The 27,647-nt window shown below is 32.7% G+C and overlaps 1 protein-coding gene across 1 annotated transcript; it reads right to left on the reverse strand.

Moving 5' to 3' along the window:
- Positions 1 to 2,857: 2,857 nt before the first annotated feature.
- On the reverse strand, positions 2,858 to 26,988 carry LOC148302116 (uncharacterized). Its single transcript, XM_088272064.1, has 6 exons — positions 26,748 to 26,988; positions 25,058 to 25,922; positions 21,061 to 21,218; positions 20,319 to 20,448; positions 19,136 to 19,276; positions 2,858 to 3,171 (listed from the first exon to the last, which is right to left on the reverse strand). The coding sequence occupies exons 2-6, from the start codon at positions 25,792 to 25,794 to the stop codon at positions 3,006 to 3,008; spliced, it is 1,332 nt and encodes a 443-aa protein (XP_088128190.1). The 5' UTR covers positions 25,795 to 25,922; positions 26,748 to 26,988; the 3' UTR covers positions 2,858 to 3,005.
- Positions 26,989 to 27,647: the final 659 nt, after the last annotated feature.

Consider the following 27,647-nt stretch of genomic DNA (forward strand, 5'->3'; position numbering starts at 1 on the left):
ATACAATTTAATTGAAATCAATAATTGTAGACATGAATGACTAATTGAAATAATGATTTTTTTTAAATAACTCCTTACATAATTCGGTTTTTAGATTCAATTACTTAAAGCTAGTCACGTCAATCGGTATACAAATTTTGTTGCTTGTTGCGTATTTCTAGCGCTTGATATGTGTCGCTTACTTTCGAAATCCGCCAGATCCAATTTTATAAGATTTTAAAATAAATACTCTATCGGAATACCAATTGTGGGTTTTATTGTTTAAAATATTTGTATACTTGAAAACCCTCCTAAGGAATACTTAAAAACAGCGTTGTATTTCAAATTCTGCTATATTCATGAAACTTGCCTCCTGACCCATATCGGACAATCAGAGAGCGGGGATAGGTCAAAATTAAGATGACGTCATTATCGGTTTGTGTCTCGTGTTTTTTTTAAATACTGAAAAACTTGAAAATTCTGTATTTTATAATATTTTATCTAAAGATAGACAAATCTTTGAAACATAAATCGGTAGTGTGAAGGCAAAGGGCTATATCTGTCTCGGACCAAATTTTACAGGAGAGCAAAACTTGTGAAATTCAGTATTTTGTTCGGATGGCATATCGCTCACTCCTTTCAAAAACATCATAAATCAAAAATCGACAATTTTCAGTTGTGCATGTTTTCGGAATACCCAGAAAATGTACTATATCCAAGCAAAAGCGGAATATTTTAAACTTAATATTTACCCGCCACAGGGCAGAAAGTGTTGTTTTTTGCATTTTAAAAAAAAGGTGTTGTTTAATTATTTTTTTAAACATACTAAATATTTTTCAAAAGGAGAAAAAACCTTCAGGTTTTACCTAAATAGATCTCTTGCACAGTAAAAAGTTCAATAAGTGGCTTGATATTTATTTTTAATACATTGTTATATTTTTAAACATTAAAAACGTTCTCTTGAAAAATCAAGTTTTTTGATTTATGACGTTCTTGAAAGGAGTGAGCGATATGTTTATAAAATATCTTAATAAAACTAAACAAGTATTGCATATACAGCTATATCCTTTTGCTAGATTATGGAATACACTATTTTGGACATTTTGTGGAACAAACTTAGAAAATGAAAAATTTGACAGATATACCCGTTTGCCATTGCACTACCGAAATGTTACCCAGAGAATATGACATTTTTTGTAAAATCGACTTATACGGATCTGGCGGATTTTGAAAGTAGGCGACACATTTGTGAAATGGAGATTTATAGCATAAAAATCCCCTTTTTTTACATTAAGAGATATTGCTCCTAGTTTGGGCAAGTTATGTGGTATGCAATATATGGTATAAAGGAGGATGATGATGATCTTACAAAGAGGTCTCCCTTATACGCATTATTTCTTTAACATAACCAATTTTTTTCTCGTATATCCAAATTCAACTGTGTATGTATTTAAGATGATTTCGTTACTGTTTTGTGTTGTTGTGTTAAGAGGGAGTCTTTCTATATAAACTTAATAATTAATGTAATATATGCTATAACTATACAAATTTTAAAACTATTAAGTACTTTGTGATATGAAAATTACGATAGTTTTATTTACAGTATATTAACATCAAAAGATGCGAAAATTGTATGTATGTATACGAGAAATGTATGTATGTATATGTACAACATTTTGAGTGTGTCCAAATACTTGTTCACAAAATCTGGATTATCTCCAATTACAGGAGTTATTTTCATATTATTTTTTGACATCTCATCAAAGATGAAGAAGAATATGGAAGTCTGGGCATTTACGGGGCTTACGACCGTCATAGGCTGGTTTGAGTGATCACTTTACACACGTGTAACATTCACCAATTCTACCCATTATTGACAACCACACTACTCAAATTCTTGGAAGTTCTATATATATGAACCAATTTAGAAACCTTGTTCATGAATCACTAGGACTTCACTAGAGACATCTATTGGTGAGATGTAAAGAAGCTTTTAATTAAGCAGAAACTCTTATATTAGTATGTGAGATCCGAATCCTGGATTATAATCACACACATGAGAAACGCCAGAATTTTTTTTTACCATTTTCATTTTTATTATTAAGCTTATAATTTGACCAGATAATTTATTTACAACATTTTGAGTGTGTCCAAATACTTGTTCACAAAATCTGGATTATCTCCAATTACAGGAGTTATTTTCATATTACATTTTTACATTTTCATATTATTGAATGTTACACGTGTGTAAAGTGATCACTCAAACCAGCCTATGACGGTCGTAAGCCCCGTAAATGCCCAGACTTCCATATTCTTCTTCATCTTTGATGAGATGTCAAAAAATAATATGTAAATGTACATGAACTATTTTTAACTTTAAAATTAAATAACTTTGTAATATTCAATTGATCAGCTGGTAACAAGGTTGGTTTGGCGTTAACATTATGAATAAACATGATGATTTCAATATTAAAATCTTGTGGTAGATCACATCAGTTAGGTTAGGTTAGGTAAGTCACAACGGACAGATAAATCACCTAGCCGTTGTGCGTGTAGGGTCCATCCTATTTACAGTACTAGTTGGGTTAGGTTAGGTTACTCCCAACGGACAGATAAATGATCTATTGAAAGATGTCCCACCGCATTCCCAAATATGATCCAGAGGCATCTAGGCTTCTTGACACACTTTCTCTTGATAAATGATAAACTATAACTGATCTAGTCGTTGTGTGCATAGGGTCCGTGCTGTTGGTAGTACTGTTTGGGTCATGTTAGGTAAATTATTCTGGACAGATAAATGATCTAGCCGTTGTGCGTATAAGGTCCTTCCCATTGGTAGTACTAGTTGGGTTAGGTTAGATAAATCACATCAGTTAGGTTAGGTTAGGCAATTCACTACGGGCAGATACATCATCTAGCCGTTGTGCGTGTAGGGTCCGTCTTGTTGGTATTACTGGTTGGGTTACGTTAGATAAATAACATCATTTAGGTTAGGTTAGGCAACTCACTACGGACAGATACATCATCTAGCCGTTGTGCGTGTAGGGCCCGTCCTGTTGGTAGTACTGGTTAGCTGGCGTCATGGGGAAGAGCCCTGCGGCCATGCGGTCCAGGGCCCCCTGCAGGTTGGCCCCGTTGATCCCGAGCCCCAGCTGCTGCTGACTGAACTGCGGCGAGGATAGGATCATGTCTCTGCCAACGAAACGTGCAAAATTATCGATTTTTATTTATTATTTTTTTATTTGTTTGGGAATTATACAGGTTGTATTTTATTTAATACCGACATTAGAAGCATGTGTAAGACGGAGGATATCGTGAGGTAGGACAATGAAGGCGATACTGGAAGGCACATATAAACAGAATGTCAGAAGACAGACTTCCACGTATCGCCCTCCAAGGCAACCCTGAAGGACGCAGACCCCCAGGCAGACCTTCGAAAAGATGGAAAGACAGCTGGGAGTCGACATCCCAAGAGCGACATGCGGAGGCACAAACAGATCCCTAGGATCTACAAAAAGAAGAAGAAGTATTTTATTTATTGTTTCGGCATTAACTTTGTGGTAAGACATGACACTTGAGTTTTATTAAAGACTACATGTTTCCCATATACTTTTATACTCCGCCCCTTGACTAACCCACTCCCCCTAACTTTCCTCTCTCCTTATTTATAGAACAATTTTATATTTTAGTTACTATACAGACCTGAATGATGGAAGTTTAACTTCTGAAACATGTAGTCTATAATAAAACTCAAGTGGTATAAAACAAGTGTGATCTTTAATCATACAGGTTGTACATAAAAATAATTATGTGTGAGATGAAAAGAAGCTTTTTATTAAACAGAAACTCTTTTATTACTATGTGAGGTTCGAATCCTGGATTATAATCACACACATGAGAAACGCCAGAAAATATCATTTTCATTTTTATTATTACGCTTATAATTAAACCAGACAATTTATATACAACATTTTGAGTGTGTCCAAATACTTGTTCACAAAATCTGGAGTATCTCCAATTACAGGGGTTATTTTCATATTATTTTATGACATCTCATCAAAGATGAAGAAGAATATATGCTGGTTTATTTGATCACTTTACACATGTGTAACATTCTCCTATTCTACCCATTATTGACAACCATAAAAGAATAATAAAAGAGTTTCTGCTTAATAAAAAGCTTCTTTCTCACCAATAGTTGTCTCTAGTTAAGTTCTAGTGATTCTAGAATAATGGTATAAAAATAGTTAATTAAAAGAAAAAAAAGGTATTTGTGTTCAATTTCATACTATTTCTGTGAGCCTAAGCGGATCATTATTAGGAATAAGTATCGAATTGTGGTAGAGTGGGTTCGAACCGAGAAACTCTTGACTCAAGAGTCTAGAGCAGTGGTTCTTAGCCTGGGTTCGTACGAACCCCAGGGGTTCGGTGATTCAGTCTCCAGGGTTCGGCGGACCTCAAAACACACACCCGACTTATTGTACGATATCATGAAAAATGATACAACATACAATATATTCATTTATTCAATAGATCTAGTACAGGCATGGGGAACCTTTCTATTCCAAAAGGCCACATTCACTTATCTGATTCAACATGAGGCCGCAGTAAAGAAAACTTTATTTTTTTGACATCTCATCAAAGATGAAGAAGAATATAAAAGTCTGGGCATTTACGGGGCTGACGACCGTCATAGGCTGGTTTAAGTGATCACTTTACACACGTGTAACATTCACCAATTCTACCCATTATTGACAACCACACTACTCAAATTCTTGGAAGTTCTATACACATACTAATATAAGAGTTTCTGCTAAAAAGTTTCTTTACATCTCACCAATAGATGTCTCTAATGAAGTTATAGTGATTCAAGAACAAGGTTTCTAAATTGGTTCATATATATATATAGAACTTCCAAGAATTTGAGTAGTGTCGTTGTCAATAATGGGTAGAATTGGTGAATGTTACACGTGTGTAAAGTGATCACTTAAACTAGCCTATGACGGTCGTCAGTCCCGTAAATGCCCAGACTTCCATATTCCTCTTCATCTTTGATGATATGTCAAAAAATAATATGAAAATAACTCCTGTAATTGGAGATAATCCAGATTTTGTTAACAAGTATTTGGACACACTCAAAATGTTGTAAAGAAAACTTTGACACCCCCCCTATAAACTAAATATTTTAATTATATCAGGATATAAATTATTAAAAATGTAATTTAAAAAATTATAGAAAATATGCATATTTACAAAGCAATGTATTAATCATCAAGCTGCGTGTCTATAAGAAACATAATAATAATAATAATAAAACCCTTACCGCATCCCAATGGTGCATAGGGCACTGCTTCATAAAAACGCGGTGTTATCTCGATCGATTACACATGCAGGAAAGGCGATCAGCCCTCCACTTCAGGTACCAGTCCAGTGTAATATTGAACAAATATTAGAGTGAAAAAATCACTTATATTTATTAAACCCCCCTGGGAATCGAACCCGGGACTTCCAGAACGGTAGCCGAGCATGCTGACCATTACACTACGGAGGCGGACAATATAAGAAACATACACTATAAGAAACATACTTAATACATAAAAAAAGTACGTACATCATTAAAAATATGTGATAATTTTACAGGTTTACCAACCATTTATGACTAATTTGCATCTGCTTTTTGTTGAAAAGCATTTGCATCTTTGGTAATCTGTGTTTTGTTTTTTTTTTAAAATGGCATCAGTCAAAAGGCCGCACTAGAATAGCCAAAAGGCCGCAGGTTCCCCATGCCTGATCTAGTATATTATTTAAAAGGAATATATCAATCTATCCAATTAAGAATTCGGTGAACGCGCATATGAAACTAGTGGGGTTCGGTACCTCCAACACAGTTAAGAACAAGTGGTCTAGAGAGATTGACAATGATTAATATGTTATGAATACTGTTGTATATTTAGAAAGAAAAGAGAAGAGAGGGTAGGTGTGTGTGTGTGTGTGTGTGTGTGTGTGTGTGTGAGGGTGAAAGTAAAAATTTTACAGTAAGGGCGAATGAACGGGAAAGAGATAACGCTCACTCCTTTCAACAACGTCATAAATCATCAAACTTGATTTTTCATGAGATCGTTTTTAAAGTTTAAAAATATAATACAATGTATTAAAAATAAATATCAAGGCACTTAGTGAACTTTTTAGTGTGCAACAGATCTTTATAGGTATGACCTTAATGTTTTTTCTCCATTTGAAAAATATTTAGTATATTAAAAAAAATAATTAAACAATACCTTTTATTCAAAATGCAAAAACAACACTTTCTGCCCTGCAGCGGGTAAATATTAAGTTAAAAATATGCCGTTTTTGCTGGGATATAGTACATTTTCTGGGCATTCCAAAAAAACCTACAACTGAAAATTAACGATTTTTGATATATGACGTTGAAAGAATGAGCGATATGTGAAAAATATATCACAATACACAAATATATATATATATATATATATATATATATATATATATATATATATATATATATATATATATATATATATATATATATATATATATATATACACATATATATATATATATATATATATATATATATATATATATATATATATATATATATATATATATATATATATATATATAATAATATAAAATGACTATCTGATGTTCACATTAATATTCTAAATTAAATCCACAGTAATAAAAAATATCACTCTTTAATATTAAGAAGGGTACAAATATGTAGGTCTGTAGGAAGAACACTTGGCGTCTGTGAGAAAAATTGTATCAAAATTTTCACATATGGAAGTGTCACATTACAAAACATCCCACTGTTACATCATTATTCACATTCACACACTCAACATCCTTATCTTTTAACAATGCACAAATAAGGTGTGTGCAGGAATATAAGTTTACTGTGCTGTGTTTAGAAATTAGATGGAAAGATTGATGAAGATTTTTATTTTATTTTTTTAAACAAATTGTATACATTTATTTAAATAATAATAATAATAAATAAAACCCTTATCTGCACCCCAATGGTGCATAGGGCACTGCTTTATATGAACACAGTGTTATCTTGATCGTTTACACACCAAGGAAAGGTGATCAGCCCTCCGCTTCAGGCACCAGTCCAGGGTAATATTGAATAAATCTTACAGTGAAAAAATCACTTATATTTATTTGACCCCCCCTGGGAATCGAACCCGGGACCTCCTGAACGGTATCTGAGCGTGCTGACCATTACACTACAGAGGCGGACAAAAGCGGACAATTTTAAATATATTAAAAAAATATATTTTGTAAAGACCCACCAAGACACCTAGCGTGTCTTGTCGGTGGAGTTCTTTTTTAATACATTTTTTATTGTTTTTAACCATTTTAACCTAATATAAACACACATAAACGAGAGAAAAATTAAGAATATAAGTAAATACATTTTAAAATTTTCATAAAATTAACTCTTGATCATTCACCCATTCCTTTATTTTGCCTTTATTCCATATCTTATTTTGACCTCTAACATCCGTCGGCAACAAATTAAAAATGTTCGGAACGATATATTGCAACGTTGGGACTCCCATATTTATTGTTTATTCTTGGGACTATCAATATATATAACCCTAACATATTGTAGTCGCACAGGAGAAAGTGACCAACTAACAAAACGTAAAATGTTCAGGAGGGCCATTTAAGTCACTTTTGCTTGGCAAGAAAATAAACATCAATGCAGTTAGTCATTTTTAACAAGTCAATATATTATGCTTCCAAGTTTAAAATCCTTCGGGATTTTTTCAGGGCAATATTAAGCTAGTAAGATATCAAATAGTCAACGATCACGTTTTTGTAAAAAATACAATTGGTCACTTTCTCCTGTATGACTACTATAATATGTAAATGAAATAATACGTAATAAAACCCTTATCCGCACCCCAATGATGCATAGGGCACTGCGTCATATAAACGCAGTGTTATCTTGATCGTTTACACATGCAGGAAAGGTGATCAGCCCTCCGCTTCAGGTACCAGTCCAGGGTAATATTGAATAAATATTACAGTGAAAAATCACTTATATTTATTTTACCTCCTTTGGGAATCGAACCCGAATCGAAATGAATTAATACGTAATACACAAATTTCGAAAGAGCGGATTATTAGCAGTGCCCACTGCCATATGTGAGTCGTAAAGGCCGGTCAATAAATCTATTTTCAGAACAATGGAGGTGTCTGTCGATGTCCTTACTGGCAAAATGGGACAATAGCGTTAACAAAAAAAGCTCGTTCATTATTTATGATGTGATTAGTGCAGCAGTTGCTGGTACGTAAATTTTTTGTTGATTAGTCAAATTTCTTAGCTGCGGTATTACTTTTTTATGCTCTTGTTTTTTTTCTATAAGGATTTGAAAACACAGTTTTATGTGTAAAAAATACTACATAGATTCCCCATATAGACATTGTTTATTAAAAGCTTTCCATGTGTTTATATATATATATATATATATATATATATATATATATATATATATATATATATATATATATATATATATATATATATATATATATATATATATATATACATAAACCGGAACTTCAAACTGTTATCCGTTTCCGTATCCAATGGTGCATAGGGTACTGTATCATATAAACGCAGAGTTTGTTATCTTGATAGTTAACACACGAAGGAAAGGTGAAAATAATATTAAACATTGGTAAACACTTTTTTGTTTTATACAGAATGGCGTTGCGTATAGAATTTAATGCCAATGTCAAGTTAAATAATATTATTTAATTATCCTCCTCAAACCCATCTCCGCACCCCAATGGTGTATAAGGCACTGCATATATAAACGCAGTGTTATCTTGATAGTTAACACACGAAGGAAAGGTGATCAGACCTCCGCTTTAGGTACCAGTCCAGGGTAATATTGAATAAATGTAACAGTGAAAAATCATTTATATTTGTTTGAACCCCCTGGGAATCGAACCCGGGACCCCCAGAATGGTTACCGAGCGTGCTGGCCATTACAATAAGTAGTAGTGTACTACAGTGTTCCGCAAACTTTTTTCTATTCAAGGTACACTTACAAAATTGAGAAATTTCAGAGGTACATATCTACCATATTATGGTAACATATTTAACATATCGCTCACTCCTTTCAAGAACGTCATAAATAAAAAATCGTTAATTTTCAGTGGCTCATGTTTTCGGAATGCCCAGAAAATGTACTATATCCCAGCAAAGGAGGCATATTTTTAACTTAATATTTACCCGCTACAGGGCAGAAAGTGTTGTTTTTTGCATTTCGAAGAAAATATATTTATTGATATTTTTTTTTAAATATACTGAGTAGTTTTCAAATGAAGAAAAAACCTTCAGGTTTTACCTAAAAAGATCTGTTGCACAGTAAAAAGTTCAATAAGTGGCTTGATATTTATTTTTAATACATTGTATTATGTATATTTTTTAACATTAAAAATGATCTCCTGAAAAATCAGGGTTCTTGATATATGAAGTTGTTGAAAGGAGTGTGCAAATCGTGTTATTTTCACAAAACTAGACGTTTTTCCGCGGCACACAAACTACCAACCACGGTACACCAGTGTGCCGCGGCACACACGCGACGGTTCAATGGTGTACTATATACAGATAATAAATTAAAATAATTTAATAAAAGTCCGCCTTCGTAGTGTGATGGTCAGCACGCTCGGCTACCGTTCTGGAGGTCCCGGGCTCGATTCCCAAGGGGGGTAAAAATAAATATAAGTAATTTTTTCACTGTAATATTTATTCAATATTACCATGGACTGGTACCTGAAGCGGAGGGCTGATCACCTTTCCTTCATGTGTAAAACGATCATGATAACACTGCGTTTATAAGACACAGTGCCCTATGCACCATTGGGGTGCGGATAAGGGTTTTTATTATTATTATTATAAGTTTTGAATATTGAAAGCATTAACTTTGTGGATCATATTGATATATTATTTTGAGAAATGAACTTTGTTTTTTTATACACTCACATTTTTATTAACCAACTAGTTTCGGCAACAAACTGTTGCCCTCTTCAGGGTTTAGTCATAAATTAATTAAATGAATAATTAATAAAAATGTGAGTGGATCAAAAAACAAAGTCTTTTTATTTTCTCTAAATAATATAAAATAATTAAATTTAATAACCATTCTTCGGCAAAGAAGTTGTTTTAAATTACACTATACAGGCCAGTGCAAAATCCACTCCCATTGTTAAAATTTTAGGGTCGTCACATATGGTTTGCTCACGAGTAAAACAATTGAGAAAAATTCATTCATCTTCGAGAAGCTGACGTGGATTTACTGGCTAACAGACAAAAGGTTCTCTGTCGGAGACTTTTTGGGCGTTCTATCCTCTTGTAGGGTGTAAAAATGGTGAAAAAATAAGACACATGCCAGGGTCAAGTGCGTAAGATCTTAAAAAGTGGACAAGTCAGAAAGGGAATCATTTGTATGGGTGTGAAGAGGTTCGCATAACTGAAAAAATTGAGAAATTTAGTTTGAAATATATATATATATATATATATATATATATATATATATATATATATATATATATATATATATATATATATATATATATATATATATATATATATATATATATATATATATATAAGAACTATTTTACAATTTTGATAGAATTAACTCTTGATCATTTACCCATTCCTTTACTTTGTCTTTGTTCCATATTTTATTTTGACCTCTAACATCCGTCGGCAACAAATTTAAAATGCTTGGATTGATAGCGTCCTATGCACCATTGTGTGCGGATAAGGGCTAGATGAAGAATATTGGATTCATATGTAGGTTTTTTGGCATTCTTGAGTTTTCTTGAGTTCTTGAGTTCTTGAGTCCGCCTCCGTAGTGTAATGGTCAGCACGCTCGGCTACCGTTCTGGAGGACCCGGGTTCGATTCCCAGGGGGGGGTAAAATAAATATAAGTGATTTTTTCACTGGCATATTTATGAAATATTACCCTGGACTGGTACCTGAAGTGGAGGGCTAATCCCCTTTCCTTCATGTGTAAACGATCAAGATAACACTGCGTTTATATGACGCAGTGCCCTATGCACCATTGGGGTGCGGATAAGGGTTTTATTATTATTTTATTATTATTGAGTTTTATGAAAATAGCGCTGTATAAATTATCCGAGACTGACGACCAAACAAATTTATTTCTTAGGTACAGATATTTCGATTCATGGCCATATTTTACAGCAAGTCCTGAAGGTGCTTGAATAAATAATATTATACGCATTATTGTCCTTGGTAAATTGATAAAGGATCTTTGTCAGACGGGAGGAATACCTAATTTAATATACTCAACTTATGAAGGATTGTATTAGACTCGTGAAGTGTTTATAACAGCCGATATAATTAATATTTTCATTAATCATTTTCTTTTGGAAAATTCGCCTTCGAAAAAACGTTATATTCGTAAGTTGGCAATGAATGACGTCACAGAAACGGTGGAGTTATTTTAATGTTGGTGCCATTGCTAAATTATTGGCGGCTCTATTTGTTGATGTCTATGGTCCACCCTCCCACACCCCCTCCCCTAATATTTGTATAACACAAATGGTAGTGTAGTGGTAAACAAACAATCCACACTACTACTATTACAGCTCTATAAACCATAGACAATAAACCATATGACGTCATAAAACGTTCGATGATGGAAATTTGATGACGTATGCGAACGCACGTTTTTCGTTTTATTCAAACATCTAATGTTTAAACTTTAATATCTCCCTTAGTTCCCTACAGATTTTAATAAGAATATTATCGATAGTCTTGTGATTTTTCATATTAATTTATTAGCCAATAATCCAACATCGTGACAAAAGCCTATTGTTATGTTTCGCGGTCTTTTTATAACGCGACTGCCGCCATTTAATGTGTCGGCGTTCCTTTTGACGGCTGTAAAAATTAAAAAAAACGGCGACCGAATTATAAATAAAACAACCAACTATTTTGAACTTAAAGTACCTAACTGAGTTATGACTGGGAATGTTTTTTTTCTCCCAATGAGTAAGCACGTATATAAACATATTTCGTGTTTATTTATCAACCGTTAGTAACAATACCATATATCGCCTACTCATTTCAACAACGTCATATATCAAAAATCGTCAATTTTCAGTTGTGCAAATTTTCGGAATCCCCAGAAAACGTACTATATCCCATCAAAAGCGGCATATTTTTAACTTAATATTTACCCGCTACAGGGCAGAAAGTGTTGTTTTTGCATTTCGAAGAAAAGGTGTTGTTTAATTATATTTTTTAAATATAGTAAATATTTTTCAAATGGAGGAAAATCATTCAGGTTTTACCTAAAAAGATCTATTGCACAGTAAAAAGTTCAATTAGGCTTATTAATAATACATAATAATATATTTTATTATATTTTTAAACTTTAAAAACGATCTCCTGAAAAATCAAGATTTTTGATATATGACGTTGTTGAAAGGAGTGAGCGGTGTGTATAAATAATTGTAAATATTTTTTAATTGTAGATGGTTTTATCCGCCTCCACGGTGTAGTGGTTAGCGCGCTCGGCTACCGTACTGAAGGTCATAGTTCGATTCTCAGGGGGAAAGGGGGGTAAAAAAAAATAAAAGTGATTTTTACACTCTAACTAACTAACTCACTAACCAACTATCACGCCGCTTCCCCGAAGGGATAGGCAGAGAGAATGATTTTAGACACAATTTTTTTGATTCTACTAAGTTGTATTTTATTGTTAAAAAACATATAAAAATTATTACAATTGTTTCGCCTAGTTATGGCATTTTCAAACGAATGTGAAGATTAAATGGACTGACGGTCCTTATATGGCTTAGTCCGTTTAATATTCACATTCGTTTGAAAATGTCATAACTAGGCGAAACGTTTGTCACAGTTTTAATTTTGATGTGTTTTTTTTTAATAAAAGTAGACTCAAAAAAATCTGTGTTTCATATAACAATTAATTCATAAAAGGTAAATGACTTTATGGATTACAGCCTGATTGCGCAATACTCACAAGACATAGAGCAATATTTCGACCACACATAGAGCGCTTGTGCACTACGCGGAATTTTACCGTCCGGCAGTCCGGTTTTGAAAAATGAAAGCGACTACGACAGTTTAGCGGGATCGCATTTATGAGCAACGTGTTCACGCACCAAGCAAGAGCACCGATCCGAAGAAAGATGGACAAAAGCACAAGCCAATCCAAGCCAATTATCCGTTTTATCATGCTAACTGCATGATTTTAATTTCAATTTATTTATTTTCAATTAACATATATTTTACAAACAATTTTTTTAAAGCGTATACATAAAAATACATTAAATAAAATATATGCAAAAACTATTGCTAAATGTGTAGAAGAATCCCACTTCGGAAAACTCCTTCAGACACATGGAACAGATCAATATCCAATGAGATATTGTTCAACATAGCGGTAGCTCTTCCTACAGGCATAACCATCGGCAGGTTGGTCCTGTGCATAGGAATGTGAAACAATCTATGCCGACGCTGTCTTAGGTAACTATCGGGAACATACAGACCAATGTTCCGGATAATTTCAGGATTATCGATCATACCGCGCAACAATGGATAAAAATGCGTAATCAAATACACATTCCTTGTAGTCTCTAAACTATTTTAAGCATACCCTGGAGAAACTCGGTCGGATGATGTAAAATTCCCTGTAGTGCACAAACGCCCATACTTGTATCACGTGGTACATGCTTGATTTTTTGGACGCGCTTCTGTGTTTGTACTCTATGATCCTATGATTGTTTTCATATAGTCTGTGACGATTTTTTATTCTACCACCAGTGATTCACGGTTATTTGTGTGTTGTTTTGACAAGAGGTGCTTTCTCGTGTTATGTATGAGTAATTTTCAAATGCATATGTAAGGATCGTTTAAACATATGGTTGTTTGCCTCCATAAATTGTAATTTTCTGAATATTTCCTCTGTGAGACCCTGTCTTAGTAAGTTTTAATTGCAGTATAAATTTTTGTGCTACAATACTATTTTAATAATGCATTATTCGTACCACCCCGACCCGTGGTCCCATACTGTAGAACAGACTGACACAAAACGTAGCATTTTTTTTAAAACTAGATCTTTTATAATCAAAATACGACTTTGTTTTAAAATCACTTTAAATACAAGATTTTGAGTGTGTCCAAATACTTGGACACAAGACAAGGACACAAAATTGGTTCATATATTATATTATATATAGAACTTCCGAGAATTTGAGTAGTGTGGTTGTCAATAATGGGTAGAATTGGTGAATGTTACACGTGTGTAAAGTGACCACTTAAACCAGCCTATGACGGTCGTCAGCCCCATAAATGCCCAGACTTTCATATTCTTCTTCAGTTTGATGAGATTTCAAAATATAATATGTAAACTAACTAACTAACTAACCATCACGCCGCTTCTCCGCAGGGGTAGGCAGAGAGAATCGAACGCCACACCACTCTGTCTTTGCAAACATTCTTTGCCTCTTCTACATTCATGCATCTCCTCATACATACCCGACGATTATTACGACTCCTGACCCGGCCGCTTTTAAGTACTTGACATACCTGATTGTGCCAAGTTTTCCTCGGTCGTCCTCTGCTTCTTTTTCCAACTACATTCGCCCCATAAATTTGTTTAACCGTTCTTTCTTCACTCATACGCTCCACATGTCCAAACCATCTCAACACACCTTTCTTAATTTTATCGATAATGCTTATCTCAGCCTTACATTCTTTCCTTATTTCATCATTTGAACATCTATCAAACATCGTTTTGCCACACATTCGTCTGAGGGATCGCATTTCGACTGCATTCAGTCTGCTTTCATCCTTCTTTTGCCAACTCCATGCTTCACTTCCATACATAAGGGTTGGAACCAGAACTCCATTGTGTACTGCCAGTTTAGCTTCCGCTAATAGATTTTTATTTGCTAAAACTGATTTTAGTGCACCATTCACTCTGTTCCCAGCATTCACTCTCCTTTCTATGTCTTTATCAATCTTTCCATCCCTAGAAAACATACTACCCAAATATATGAAATCATCTACCTGTTCCAAAATATCCCCATTTACCAATATTTCACACTCAGATCTACATTCATCTCTTTCAAAAACCATGATTTTGGATTTGCTAACATTCATCAATAAATCATTTTATTACAACTTAATTATAATGTCACATTGTGTTTCCATTTTAAATATCTGTATTTTATTGTACGAAAACACATAAAAATAAATTTTGCATCATAAAAAATAATAGAATTGTTTCGCCTTGTTATAGCATTTCAAACTAATTTGAAGATTAAATGGACTGATGGTCCTTATACAGCTATACAATTCTGGGTACTTAGGTAATAGTTTGACATGTGCAGTAATAATTTACTGAAGACAACAATAGTTCATGGGGCATGTAGGTACGTATACGAGTGCTTATATTCATTTTCTGGGAAAGGAAGATTCATTGTGTCACCTACTTTCAAAATCCGCCAGATCCATGTAAGTCGATATTACAAAAAATGCGAAATTCTCCGGGTAACATTTATGTTTCAAAGATTTGTCTATCTTTAGATAAAATATTATGAAATGGAGAATTTTCCCATTTTTAGGATTTTTTTAGTATTTAAAAAAAAAACACGAGACACAAACCGATAATGACGTCATCTTAATTTTTGACCTATCTCCGCTCTCTGATTGGACGATATGGGTCAGAAGGCAAGTTTCATGAATATATCGGAATTTGAAATACAACGCTGTTTTTAGGTATTTTTAGCAGGATTTTCAAGAATATAAATATTTTAAACAATAAAATTCACAATTGGCATTCCGATAAAGTATTTATTTTTAAACCTTATAAAATTGGATCTGGTGGATTTTGAAAGTAGGCAACACTATTGACATGACATGGTATTGTGAAATAATTAATATTTTAGTAGACTGAATTTTAAACTCTGAATTAAAACATTGAATTTAGTAGACTCTAAAAATCAGTGTTTGATTTTATCATTTAATTTATAAATTAAAATGGAGTTCTACAAAGTAAATGCCAAATATATAAATAAATAGTTATTTTGTAATAAGTTACGTATTGTTTTAAAGATTCAAGTTTTTTGAGTTTTTTATAGTTTTTTGTTGTTGTTGTTCAGTTTTACAAATAATTTTTTAAATTTATATTTTATTTGACAAATACTGCTATTTCTTAAAATCTAATGTGACACGTGTTTTGATGCATTACGCAACATTTTGAAATACTGTATGTGAAGCTAAGTTTAATTTTTAGAGTTTTTTGTTGTTATTCAGTTTTGCCAAATTGTTTTTTTAATTAAAAATTTATTTGATAAATACCACTATTTCTTAAAATCTAATGTGACACGTGTTTTGATGCATTACGCAACATTTTGAAATACTGTATGTGAAGCTAAGTTTAATTTTTAGAGTTTTTTGTTGTTATTCAGTTTTGCCAAATTGTTTTTTTAATTAAAAATTTATTTGATAAATACCACTATTTCTTAAAATCTAATGTGACACGTGTTTTGATGCATTACGCAACATTTTGAAATACTGTATGTGAAGCTAAGTTTAATTTTTAGAGTTTTTTGTTGTTATTCAGTTTTGCCAAATTGTTTTTTTAATTAAAAATTTATTTGATAAATACCACTATTTCTTAAAATCTAATGTGACACGTGTTTTGATGCATTACGCAACATTTTGAAATACTGTATGTGAAGCTAAGTTTAATTTTTAGAGTTTTTTGTTGTTATTCAGTTTTGCCAAATTGTTTTTTTAATTAAAAATTTATTTGATAAATACCACTATTTCTTAAAATCTAATGTGACACGTGTTTTGATGCATTACGCAACATTTTGAAATACTGTATGTGAAGCTAAGTTTAATTTTTAGAGTTTTTTGTTGTTATTCAGTTTTGCCAAATTGTTTTTTTAATTAAAAATTTATTTGATAAATACCACTATTTCTTAAAATCTAATGTGACACGTGTTTTGATGCATTACGCAACATTTTGAAATACTGTATGTGAAGCTAAGTTTAATTTTTAGAGTTTTTTGTTGTTATTCAGTTTTGCCAAATTGTTTTTTTAATTAAAAATTTATTTGATAAATACCACTATTTCTTAAAATCTAATGTGACACGTGTTTTGATGCATTACGCAACATTTTGAAATACTGTATGTGAAGCTAAGTTTAATTTTTAGAGTTTTTTGTTGTTATTCAGTTTTGCCAAATTGTTTTTTTAATTAAAAATTTATTTGATAAATACCACTATTTCTTAAAATCTAATGTGACACGTGTTTTGATGCATTACGCAACATTTTGAAATACTGTATGTGAAGCTAAGTTTAATTTTTAGAGTTTTTTGTTGTTATTCAGTTTTGCCAAATTGTTTTTTTAATTAAAAATTTATTTGATAAATACCACTATTTCATAAAATCTAATGTGACACGTGTTTTGATGCATTACGCAACATTTTGAAATACTGTATGTGAGGCTAAGTTTAATTTTTAGAGTTGTCCTTGGTACCACAGCGATCCATGGAAAGATCCATGCTTTTTTAAGTCTGATGGATAAAATTAAACATGGAGATACCAGGAATAGAACCAAAATAGCGGATATCATGGATCGTGTGGAAAAACTCAAGCGGCAATGGGCAGGACATGTTGCAAGACAGGACCCCACAAGATGGACCCTGAGAATTTTGAGATGGAGACCTTGGGAGAACAAAAGAGGTGTCGGAAGACCCCAAAAGAGATGGTCTGACGACATAGTGGCTGTGGGGGGTAGAAACTGGCTGCAAGCAGCAACAGACCGGAGGAAATTGAAAGAAGGGAAAGAGGCCTATATCTAGCAGTGGATGACAGAGGGCTCATGAAGCAGAAGAAGAAGATGTTCTTGGGACGTTGAAAGATGAAGATGAGGTAGGAGCTGTTTTTTTAATTTTTTTTTTATCTATAATTTTTAGCAAAAGCGGCATATTTTTAACTTAATATTTACCCGCTACATGGCAGAAAGTGTTGTTTTTACAATTTGAAGAAAAGGTATTGTTCAATTATTTTTTTAAATATACTTAATATTTTTCAAATGATGAAAAAACATTCAGGTTTTACCTATAAAGATCTGTTGCACAGTAAAATGTTTCATAAGTGGCTTGATATTTATTTTTAATACATTTTATTATATTTTTAAACTTTAAAAACGATCTCCTGAAAAATCAAGTTTTTTTATATGATGTTGTTGAAAGAAGTGAGCGATATCTTTCAATATCTATTCATAGCGTTATTTAAAAAAATAGTCGATACGTTTTGTATTTAAAAAAAATATCTTGTATTTAATATACTAAATATTTTTCAAATGGAGAAAAAATATTCAGGTTTTACCTAAAAAGATCTGTTACACAGTAAAATGTTCAATAATTGGTTTGATATTTATTTTTAATACATTTCATTATATTTTTAAACTTTACAAACGATCTCATGAAAAATCAAGTTTTTTGATATATGACGTTGTTGAAAGGAGTGAGCGATATCTTTCAATATCTATTCAAAGCGTTATTTAAAAAAATAATCGATACGTTTTGAATTTAAAAATATCTTGTATTTAAATATACAAAATATTTTTAAAATGGAGAAAAAACATTCCCGTTTTACCTAAGAAGATCTGTTGCATAGTAACATGTTCAATAAGTGGCTTGATATTTATTTTCAATATATTTTATTATATTTTTAAACTTTAAAAACGATCTCCTGAAAAATCAAGTTTTTTGATATTCGATGTTGTTGAAAGGAGTAAGTGATATCTTTCAATATCTATTCATAGCTTTATTTAAAAAAATAGTCGATACGTTTTGTATTTAAAAATATCTTGTATTTAATATACTAAATATTTTTCAAATGGAGAAAAAACATTCAGGTTTTACCTATAAAGACCTGTTTCACAGTAACATGTTCAATAAGTGGCTTGATATTTATTTTTAATACATTTCATTATATTTTTAAACTTTAAAAACGATCTCCTGAAAAATCAATTTTTTTGATATTTTTTGACGTCGTTGATAGGAGTGATCGATATGTTACTTACGCTCTATGATGAGGGTGCATATGCGGCTGATGATGAGGGGTTCTGTCTCTCTGCCTGCGGTTCTTGAACCAGTTGGAGACCTGCGTGAGGGTCAGCCCAGTTCTGCCTGCCAAGTTCCTCTTATCATCAGGGTTGGGATATCTATAGACAAAATCATTTAATTTCATCAATTAATTCGGCAGTCACTTTGTGGTAAAATCTATCAATTTTTAATTAATGATTTACTTAGTAAATATCACTATTTCTTGAAAATGATGCGGAATGCATCGAAACACGTGTCACAGTAGATTTTAAGATAAAAGTGGTATTAACTAAGTAAAACATTAATTAAAAATCATTTAAATTAGGCCTGGTTTACATTTAAAAAAAAAAATAAGAGAAATATTTGTGTTTTTATGATTTACTAAAATACTTTCGGGTAAAAATACAATCGGCGGGTATGTATGAGGAGATGCATGAACGTGGAAGGGGGGAAGAATGTTTGCAAAGACAGAGTGGTGTGGGGTTCTATTCTCTCTGCCTACCCCTGCGGGGAAGCGGCGTGATGGTTAGTTAGTTAGTTACAAAGTGACTGCCGAATCAATGAATTAAATGAAAGCAAAATTAACTATACAATTATAAAAAACACAACTAAATAATGAAATAAAATTAAAAAGTAATAAATAATAAAACTATAGTAAAGCGAATTAAATAATGATATAAAATAGACTAGATAAGGAAAGCTTTTAGCAGATACTATTTTATTTTTAACTAGATTATTCTACATACTGGGATACGCCTGAAAACATGATTTAATTTTTTATATGCAGCTTTTATGGTATTTTTTTTTATTTTATTCGCGTGAATTGTATCCAAATCTTAAACACACACTTAAAATGTTGCAACCAAAGTAACATGATTTAAAAATTATATAAACGAGAGAAAAGTGAACCAAATAATGATATAAACAAAAATAAAATTTATAATTAAAATATATGTAACTTTTTAAAATCACCAAAAATATTTTATTATAACTTAATTATAATATCTACCGGTTTCGAAGTTAGCCGCTTCTTTTTCATACTCATTTTTCTAAATTTTTCTCAATTATAAAATGGAAAATCACAAGTTATTGCTTCAAATGCAAATTATAAAAATGTAAGTAAAATTAATGTAACGATTTGAAAGTAGCAAAGGAACTCACCGATTTCTGTTGTAGCAGTCTCTAAGTGCGTTTCTACTTTTTTCTTTGAAGCAGTAGACCGTCTCTTCTCCGTCCCAAATTGTTTTCGGAAGAGGATATTTCTTCCTCAATCTGTATTTATCTACGGCACCTAAAATGAACACATTTTTTTATAAATTCAATATCTCTAATTATGAGTAAATGTAGAGAGGATACCGCAGTAACAAAAACGCGCGAGTGTCAGAACGACATATATAAAAAAAACTTGATTTTTCAGGAGATCGTTTTTAAAGTTTAAAAATATAATAAAATGTATTAAAAATAAATATCAAGCCACTTATTGAATTTTTTACTGTGCAACAGATCTTTTTATGTAAAACCTGAATGTTTTTTCTCCGTTTCAAATATATTTAGTATATTTAAAAAATAATTAAACAATACCTTTTCTTCAAAATGCAAAAACAACACATTCTGCCCTGTAGCGGGTAAATATTAAGTTAAAAATATGGCGCTTTTGCTGGGATATAGTACATTTTCTGGGCATTACGAAAACACGCACAACTGGAAATTGACAATTTTTGAAATATGACGTTGTTGAAAGGAGCGAGAGCGATATATGACTAGATGTATGGATTTCAAGGAAACAAGAAGTGTACGAGTATGTTAGGACAGAATAGTGTGGCGTTCCATCCTGTCTGCTCAGCCTTGTAGAGAAATGATGTGATATAGTAGGAAGGTTAATAGTGAATAGTTTAACCTTTACCTAGTGGTCTTCCTCGCACTTTCTCGGCCTCCCTATAGTGCGCTCTGAACCACAGCGACTGCAGCTCGGGGTGGTATCGCGCACTGAATTGTTGCGCTTCGAGCACCGCGTAAAGCTCTTGGTACACCCCGCGGTGGAAGGCTACTAAAGCTCGCGCCCTGAAACCATGCAAAACAGACATTTTATTATCATTTACAGATGTCTTGTGTAATGGTCAGCATGCTCGACTACCGTTCTGGAGGTCCCGAGTTTGATTCCCAGGGGGGTTTAATAAATATAAGTGATTTTTTCACTCAAATATTTATTCAATATTACACTGGACTGGTACCTGAAGCGGAGGGCTGATCACCTTTCCTTCGTGTGTAATCGATCGAGATAACACTGCGTTTATATGAAGCAGTGCCCTATGCACCATTGGGGTGCTGTAAGGGATTTATTATTATTTGTTATTATGAATGTAATTTTGTAACTGGAATTACAAAATTACATTAATAATAATAAATAATAACATGGAACAAGTATTTATATTGTGAAACTCACGTAAATACGTGAATGACGTGATTTACCGTATGTTACGTCTTTATTAATACGAGTATTTATAACCTTCTTTATCAAAATTTAATATTTTTGATAAATTTAATTTTATCAAGTGTGTCGAAACGCTTGGTTACAAATCTCGGATTCTCTACTTAGGATTTATACGTTAAGTGATCACTTTACACACGTGCAACATTCACCACTCTACCCATGATTGACAACCACACTTGTTAGTAAGGAAAATATTTAGATTTTATCGAAAAATACTATGAACGTATTTTAAAATTTAACCTCATTTTATAAAATACAATATAACATCCAATTTGTTTTGTAAAACGCCCAATTTAAAGTTAAAAACCTTAATAAATCTGTCATTTTTTATGAAATATAATATAACGTCTGATTTGTTTCGTTAAACGTCTAATTTGGTATCTGAAACGTTCAATTTAAAGTGGAAACCCTATATATATATTTCTTTATTATTATTTTTTGACACCTCATCAAAGATGAAGAAAAATATGGAAGTCTGGACATTTACGGGGCTGACGACCGTCATAGGCTGGTTTAAGTGATCACTTAAACCAGCCTATGACGGTCGTCAGCCCCGTAAATGCCCAGACTTCCATATTCTTCTTCATCTTTGATGAGATGTCAAAAAAAAATATGGAAATAACTCCTGTAATTGGAGATAATCCAGATTTTTGTGAACAAGTATTTGGACACACTCAAAATGTTATATTTTTTTCATAAAATACAATATAACGTCTAATTTGGTACCGTAGAACGGGGCTACTTGAACTTTGACGTGTTAATTGAGCCCAGTACAAAAAAAATAGATCTGTATTTGGTCTACAATAATGAACGTATCGGCATGATTCATTGTTTCCCTGACAGGTGACACTTATTGTCACGATACATTCATTATTGTAGACCAAATACAGATTTAAATCTCTTTTTTGTACTAGGCTCAAGTAACACATCAAAGTTCAAGCAGTCCCGTTCTACGGTACTGATAAGGGATATTACATCTAATATATAAAGAATGCCTACATGAAGTGTCAAAGTTAAAATTCCTAAGCATTATAGTCGCCTTATTATTCAAACACAATATCATATGTCCAACTTATCTCTGCTAAAAAGACTAATGAGTTCTGTATTATCTAAATGAAGATGTTTTTTCCCTCTCCGATTACCATTTAATTATTAATACTCATCTTTCGTGGCGTTGGTTTCATACTGTAATCCTATCCGGTGAATTACGAGACATTCGTGAAGTAACTGACTAGGGAAGAAATTCTTATTATAACATAATATATATATATATATATATATATATATATATATATATATATATATATATATATATATATATATATATATATATATATATATATATATATATATATATATATATATATATATATATATATATATATATATATATATATATATATATATATATATATATATATATATATATATATATATATATATATATATATATATATATATATATATATATATATATATATATATATTTATGGTGCAATGGTGTATAGGGCACTGCATCTTATAAACGCAGTGTTATCTTGATCGTCAACACATAAAAGGAAGGTGATGAGCCCTCCGCTCCGGTACCAGTCCAGGGTAACATTTAATACATATTAGAGTAAAAAAAATCACTTTCATTTATTTGCCCCCCCCCCCCTGGGAATCGAGCCCGGGACCTCCAGAACGGTAGCCGAGCGTGTTGACCATTACACTACGGAGGCGGACACACACACACACACATATATATATATATATATATATATATATATATATATATATATATATATATATATATATATATATATATATAAAGCATACATTTCTGATTAGTTTTATCAGTATAAATGTTCGTTTATATTTATATATTGAAACTATTTTTTCAACTAAAGTTACAAAAATCCTTTTCTATAATAAAAATTTATTGAAAGGCTTACTTAAGACTCTTATCATATCTTAAATGTAATCAGCGGTGGAATCCAGGGGGCTCGGAGGGGCTCGCGCGAGCCCCTTGTTAAATTGAGAGAAATCAATATTATCTAATTAAATGATATAAGTACATAAATGCAATTTCAGTGGTTAGTTTAAATGTATTTTAAAACAAACACCTTTGTTGTCTTTTAAAATTTCTCGAGAAAAATATGTACTAAAAACTATCTAACTAACCATCACGCCGCTTCCCCGCAGGGGTAGGCAGAGAGAATAGAGCGCCACACCACTCTGTCCTTGCAAACATTCTTCGCCTCTTCCACGTTCATGCATCTCCTCATACATAACCGCCGATTATTACGACTCCTAACCTGACCACTTTCAAGTATTTGGCATACCTGATCGTGCCATGTTTTTCTCGGTCTTCCTCTGCTTCTTTTCCCACTAACATTCGCCTCATAAATTTGTTTTACCGTTCTTTCCTCACTCATTCGTTCCACATGTCCAAACCATCTCAACACACCTTTCTTAATTTTATCGATAATGCTTATCTCAACTTTGCATTCCTTCCTTATTTCACTATTCGCACATCTATCATACATCGTTTTGTCGCACATTCTTCTGAGAGATCGCATTTCGACTGCATTCAGTCTACTTTCATCCTTTGTTTGCCAACTCCATGTTTCACTTCCATACATTAGAGTTGGAACCAGGACTCCGTTGTGCACTGCCAGTTTAGGGATAATAATATTTATTAGGGATGTGCAATTAACGACACCTATCTGTTTTTTGTCTAAATAGTTTGTTTGAATTGTGAAATGAAAGAATTTTCTACCATAAAAAATAAGTCATATCCATATATTGTCGTTTGATGTGCATATTAGGCTTTTTTATTATTTTAATAATTATGTATTTTGGGTAGTTAAAACAAAATAAGACATCTGCCAAAAAAATAAATAAAAGTGGTGACTGGTTTTATACTAATATTGCTATCATTTTCTAAAAGAAAAATATAAAAGTCAAAATGACTAACCACGAACTAAATACTTTAATTTAAATATCAATAATATTGAGAATAAAATATCGCTCACTCCTTTCAAGAACGTCATAAATAAAAATACTTGATTTTTCAGGAAAACGATTTTAAAGTTTAAAAATATAATGCAATGCATTAAAAATAAATATCAAGCCACTTATTAAACTTTTTACTGTGCAACAGATCTTTTAAGGAAAAACCTGAAGGTTTTTTCTCCATTTGAAAAATATTGAGTATAATTTAAAAAATTATTAAACAATACCTTTTCTTCAAAATGTAAAAACAACACTTTCTGCCCTGCAGCGGGTAAATATTAAGTTAAAAATATGCCGCTTTTGCTGGGATATTGTACATTTTTTGGGCATTCCGAAATCATGCGCAACTGAAAAATGACAATTTTTGATTTATGACGTTCTTGAAAGGAGTGAGCGATGTATAAAATATTACCTAAGAACACTTTCATTGCCTCGTAACAAAAGCTCGTTCGGGGGCAGCGTCCACAGAAAAGCAGCCAGTTTTTCCACGTCACCCTTCTGCATCAAAGCTTCGCACATGCATTGAATCTGCTCAGGATTGAAGCACTGACTTCTCCTCACATTTGGAGACGATCCGAACAAACTGCCGTCCATTTGAGCTCCAGAAAAATCAACGGAAAACGCCGGCTTCTCCAGATTCTTAGCCAATTTCGGTACATTCGCACACGAATTTCTATCATTTGCGGCCACATTTTCGTCCTGGACCATGGAAGAGCTGTAAAAGTCACCGGAATCTCTGATGGACTCTATTTTCTTCTCGATCAAATCGTGGTGCTGTTGAAAATAGTTGTGCTTTTTTATATAATTCTCGTGTAGCGCGCAGGAGCTCAAATTTGATTCTTTTCTACCGTCGGCCTGGTTGTAGTTGAAATAACCAACGTCTTGGGGGATGTTTGAGCTGAACCCCTTCTTTGGGGGCTGGTATCCCCCGCTGTCGAAGTACAGCTTTTGCTGCAAGACCCCGCTCTCGGCCTTCTGGGATTCCCAAGACGCAGGTATGTCCGGGAGGATGTGCTGGCTGACCATGGGCGAACTGTTGTTGTTGTTGATCTGATCGCTTTGGGAGAGGCTGCTGTCGACGCTGGAGCCGCAACTCGACGATGGAGACACTCTCTCCGAATGGGAACTGTCCGACTTTCGAGAAAACATCGCGAAATTTACTTAATTGGCGATCGATAATTGAAAACAGTCCTCCAGTTTCGAAAAATTATCGAAACATGGGTGATTTATTATCTAATAACTATCATAGAACATGTTTTTTTTAAATTATAGTAAAACTGAAAAAAATAAATCGTAGTCATACAGGGGAAAGTGACCAAGTGTATTTTTTACGAAAACGTGATTATTGACTATTTGATATCTTAAATAATATAATAAAACCCTTATCCGCACCCCGATGGTGCATAGGGCACTGTGTCTTATAAACGCAGTGTTATCATGATCGTTTTACTTATGAAGGAAAGGTGATCAGCCCTCCGCTTCAGGTACCAGTCCATGGTAATATCGAATAAATATTACAGTGAAAAAATCACTTATATTTATTTTTACCCCCCTTGGGAATCGAACCCGGGACCTCCAGAACGGTAGCCGAGCGTGCTGACCATTACACTACGGAGGCGGACAAAAATCTTACTAGCTTGATATTACAATGATTAAAGAAAACACTCGTTTTTATACCACTTGAGTTTTATCAAATTCTACTAGTTTCGGAAGCTAAACTCCCATCGTCAGGTCTGAAAAATAACTTTATTATTCAGACTTAATTATAAGTTATTATTCAGACCTGACGATGGAAGTTTAGCTTCCGAAACTAGTAGTCTTTAATAAAACTCAAGTGGTATAAAAACAAGTGTTTTCTTTAATCATTGTAACATGTCATACCACAAAGTAAATGCCGAAACAATAAATAAAATAGCTTGATTTTGCCCTGAAAAAAATTCCACTGTCAATAATTATGTCAAAAATGTCATAAATTATGTAACATTTTTTTAAATTTCAGCGGCATTGAAATGAAACATGTGGTGTCTAGACCACTCTAGAAGGGTAAAAAGCCATAAAAAGAGGAAAAAGAAAATGAATATTAAATAAAAAAAAATATATACATATTTGAAAAAATCACAATAAAAAACAGGCACTTTTCGTTCAATTTACACACAACACCGTTTAAAAAAACCACTGTCAACCATAAAAAAAAACATACAAATATTTTTCTATCAAAGTGAAAGTAAACTGATTTAATTTATTTTCGATTTTTTCTTCACAGACACCTGAGAGTCATCTGTCAGATTCGGACGTTCCCGCGTCTGTAATACGACCGGGCTCCTTCGCTCGGCTCACGGGACTAAACTCGCTAAACCGAACGCGCCACCCTAGGTAGGTACCTACCCGAACGTTTGCATCTGTCGCCAGTACCTACCCGCCCATAGATATTCGAAATAAGATCAGATTTGAATTTGTGCAATTATCGCGCCATCTTTTTTCTATTTGTTCCTTTTTTAAATTGTATTATGTCATTTTTGACACTTGTATACGTTTTCTAGGGATGGAAATATTGATAAACACATGGAAAGGTGAGAGAATACTGGGAACATGGTGAATGGTGCATTGAAATCAATTACAGCAAATAAAAACGGGTTCTGGTTCCAACCCTAATGTATGGAAGCGAAACATGGAGTTGGCAAAAGAAGTATGTGCCTACCCGAAGAAGGTAAGTACCTAGCCGCCCATAGATATTTGAAATAAGATCATATTTAAATTTGTGCAATTATCGCGCCATCTTTTTTGTTGTTTGTTCCTTTTTTAAATTGCATTCTGTCATTTTTACATATGTATATGTTTTGTAGAGATGGAAAGATTGATAAAGATATAGAAAGGAGAGTGAATGCTGGGAACAGAGTAAATGGTGCACTGAAATCAGTTAGTTTTTTTTAAATTTCAGCAAAAGCTATACTGGGAGTATACAATGGAGTCCCGGTTCCAACCCTATTGTATGGGAGCGAAAC

This window comes from Brachycentrus maculatus, unplaced genomic scaffold, assembly GCF_059751285.1.
Source record: "Brachycentrus maculatus isolate JH-2025_06_01 unplaced genomic scaffold, ASM5975128v1 h1tg000475l, whole genome shotgun sequence".
Taxonomy (NCBI): Eukaryota; Metazoa; Arthropoda; class Insecta; order Trichoptera; family Brachycentridae; genus Brachycentrus; species Brachycentrus maculatus.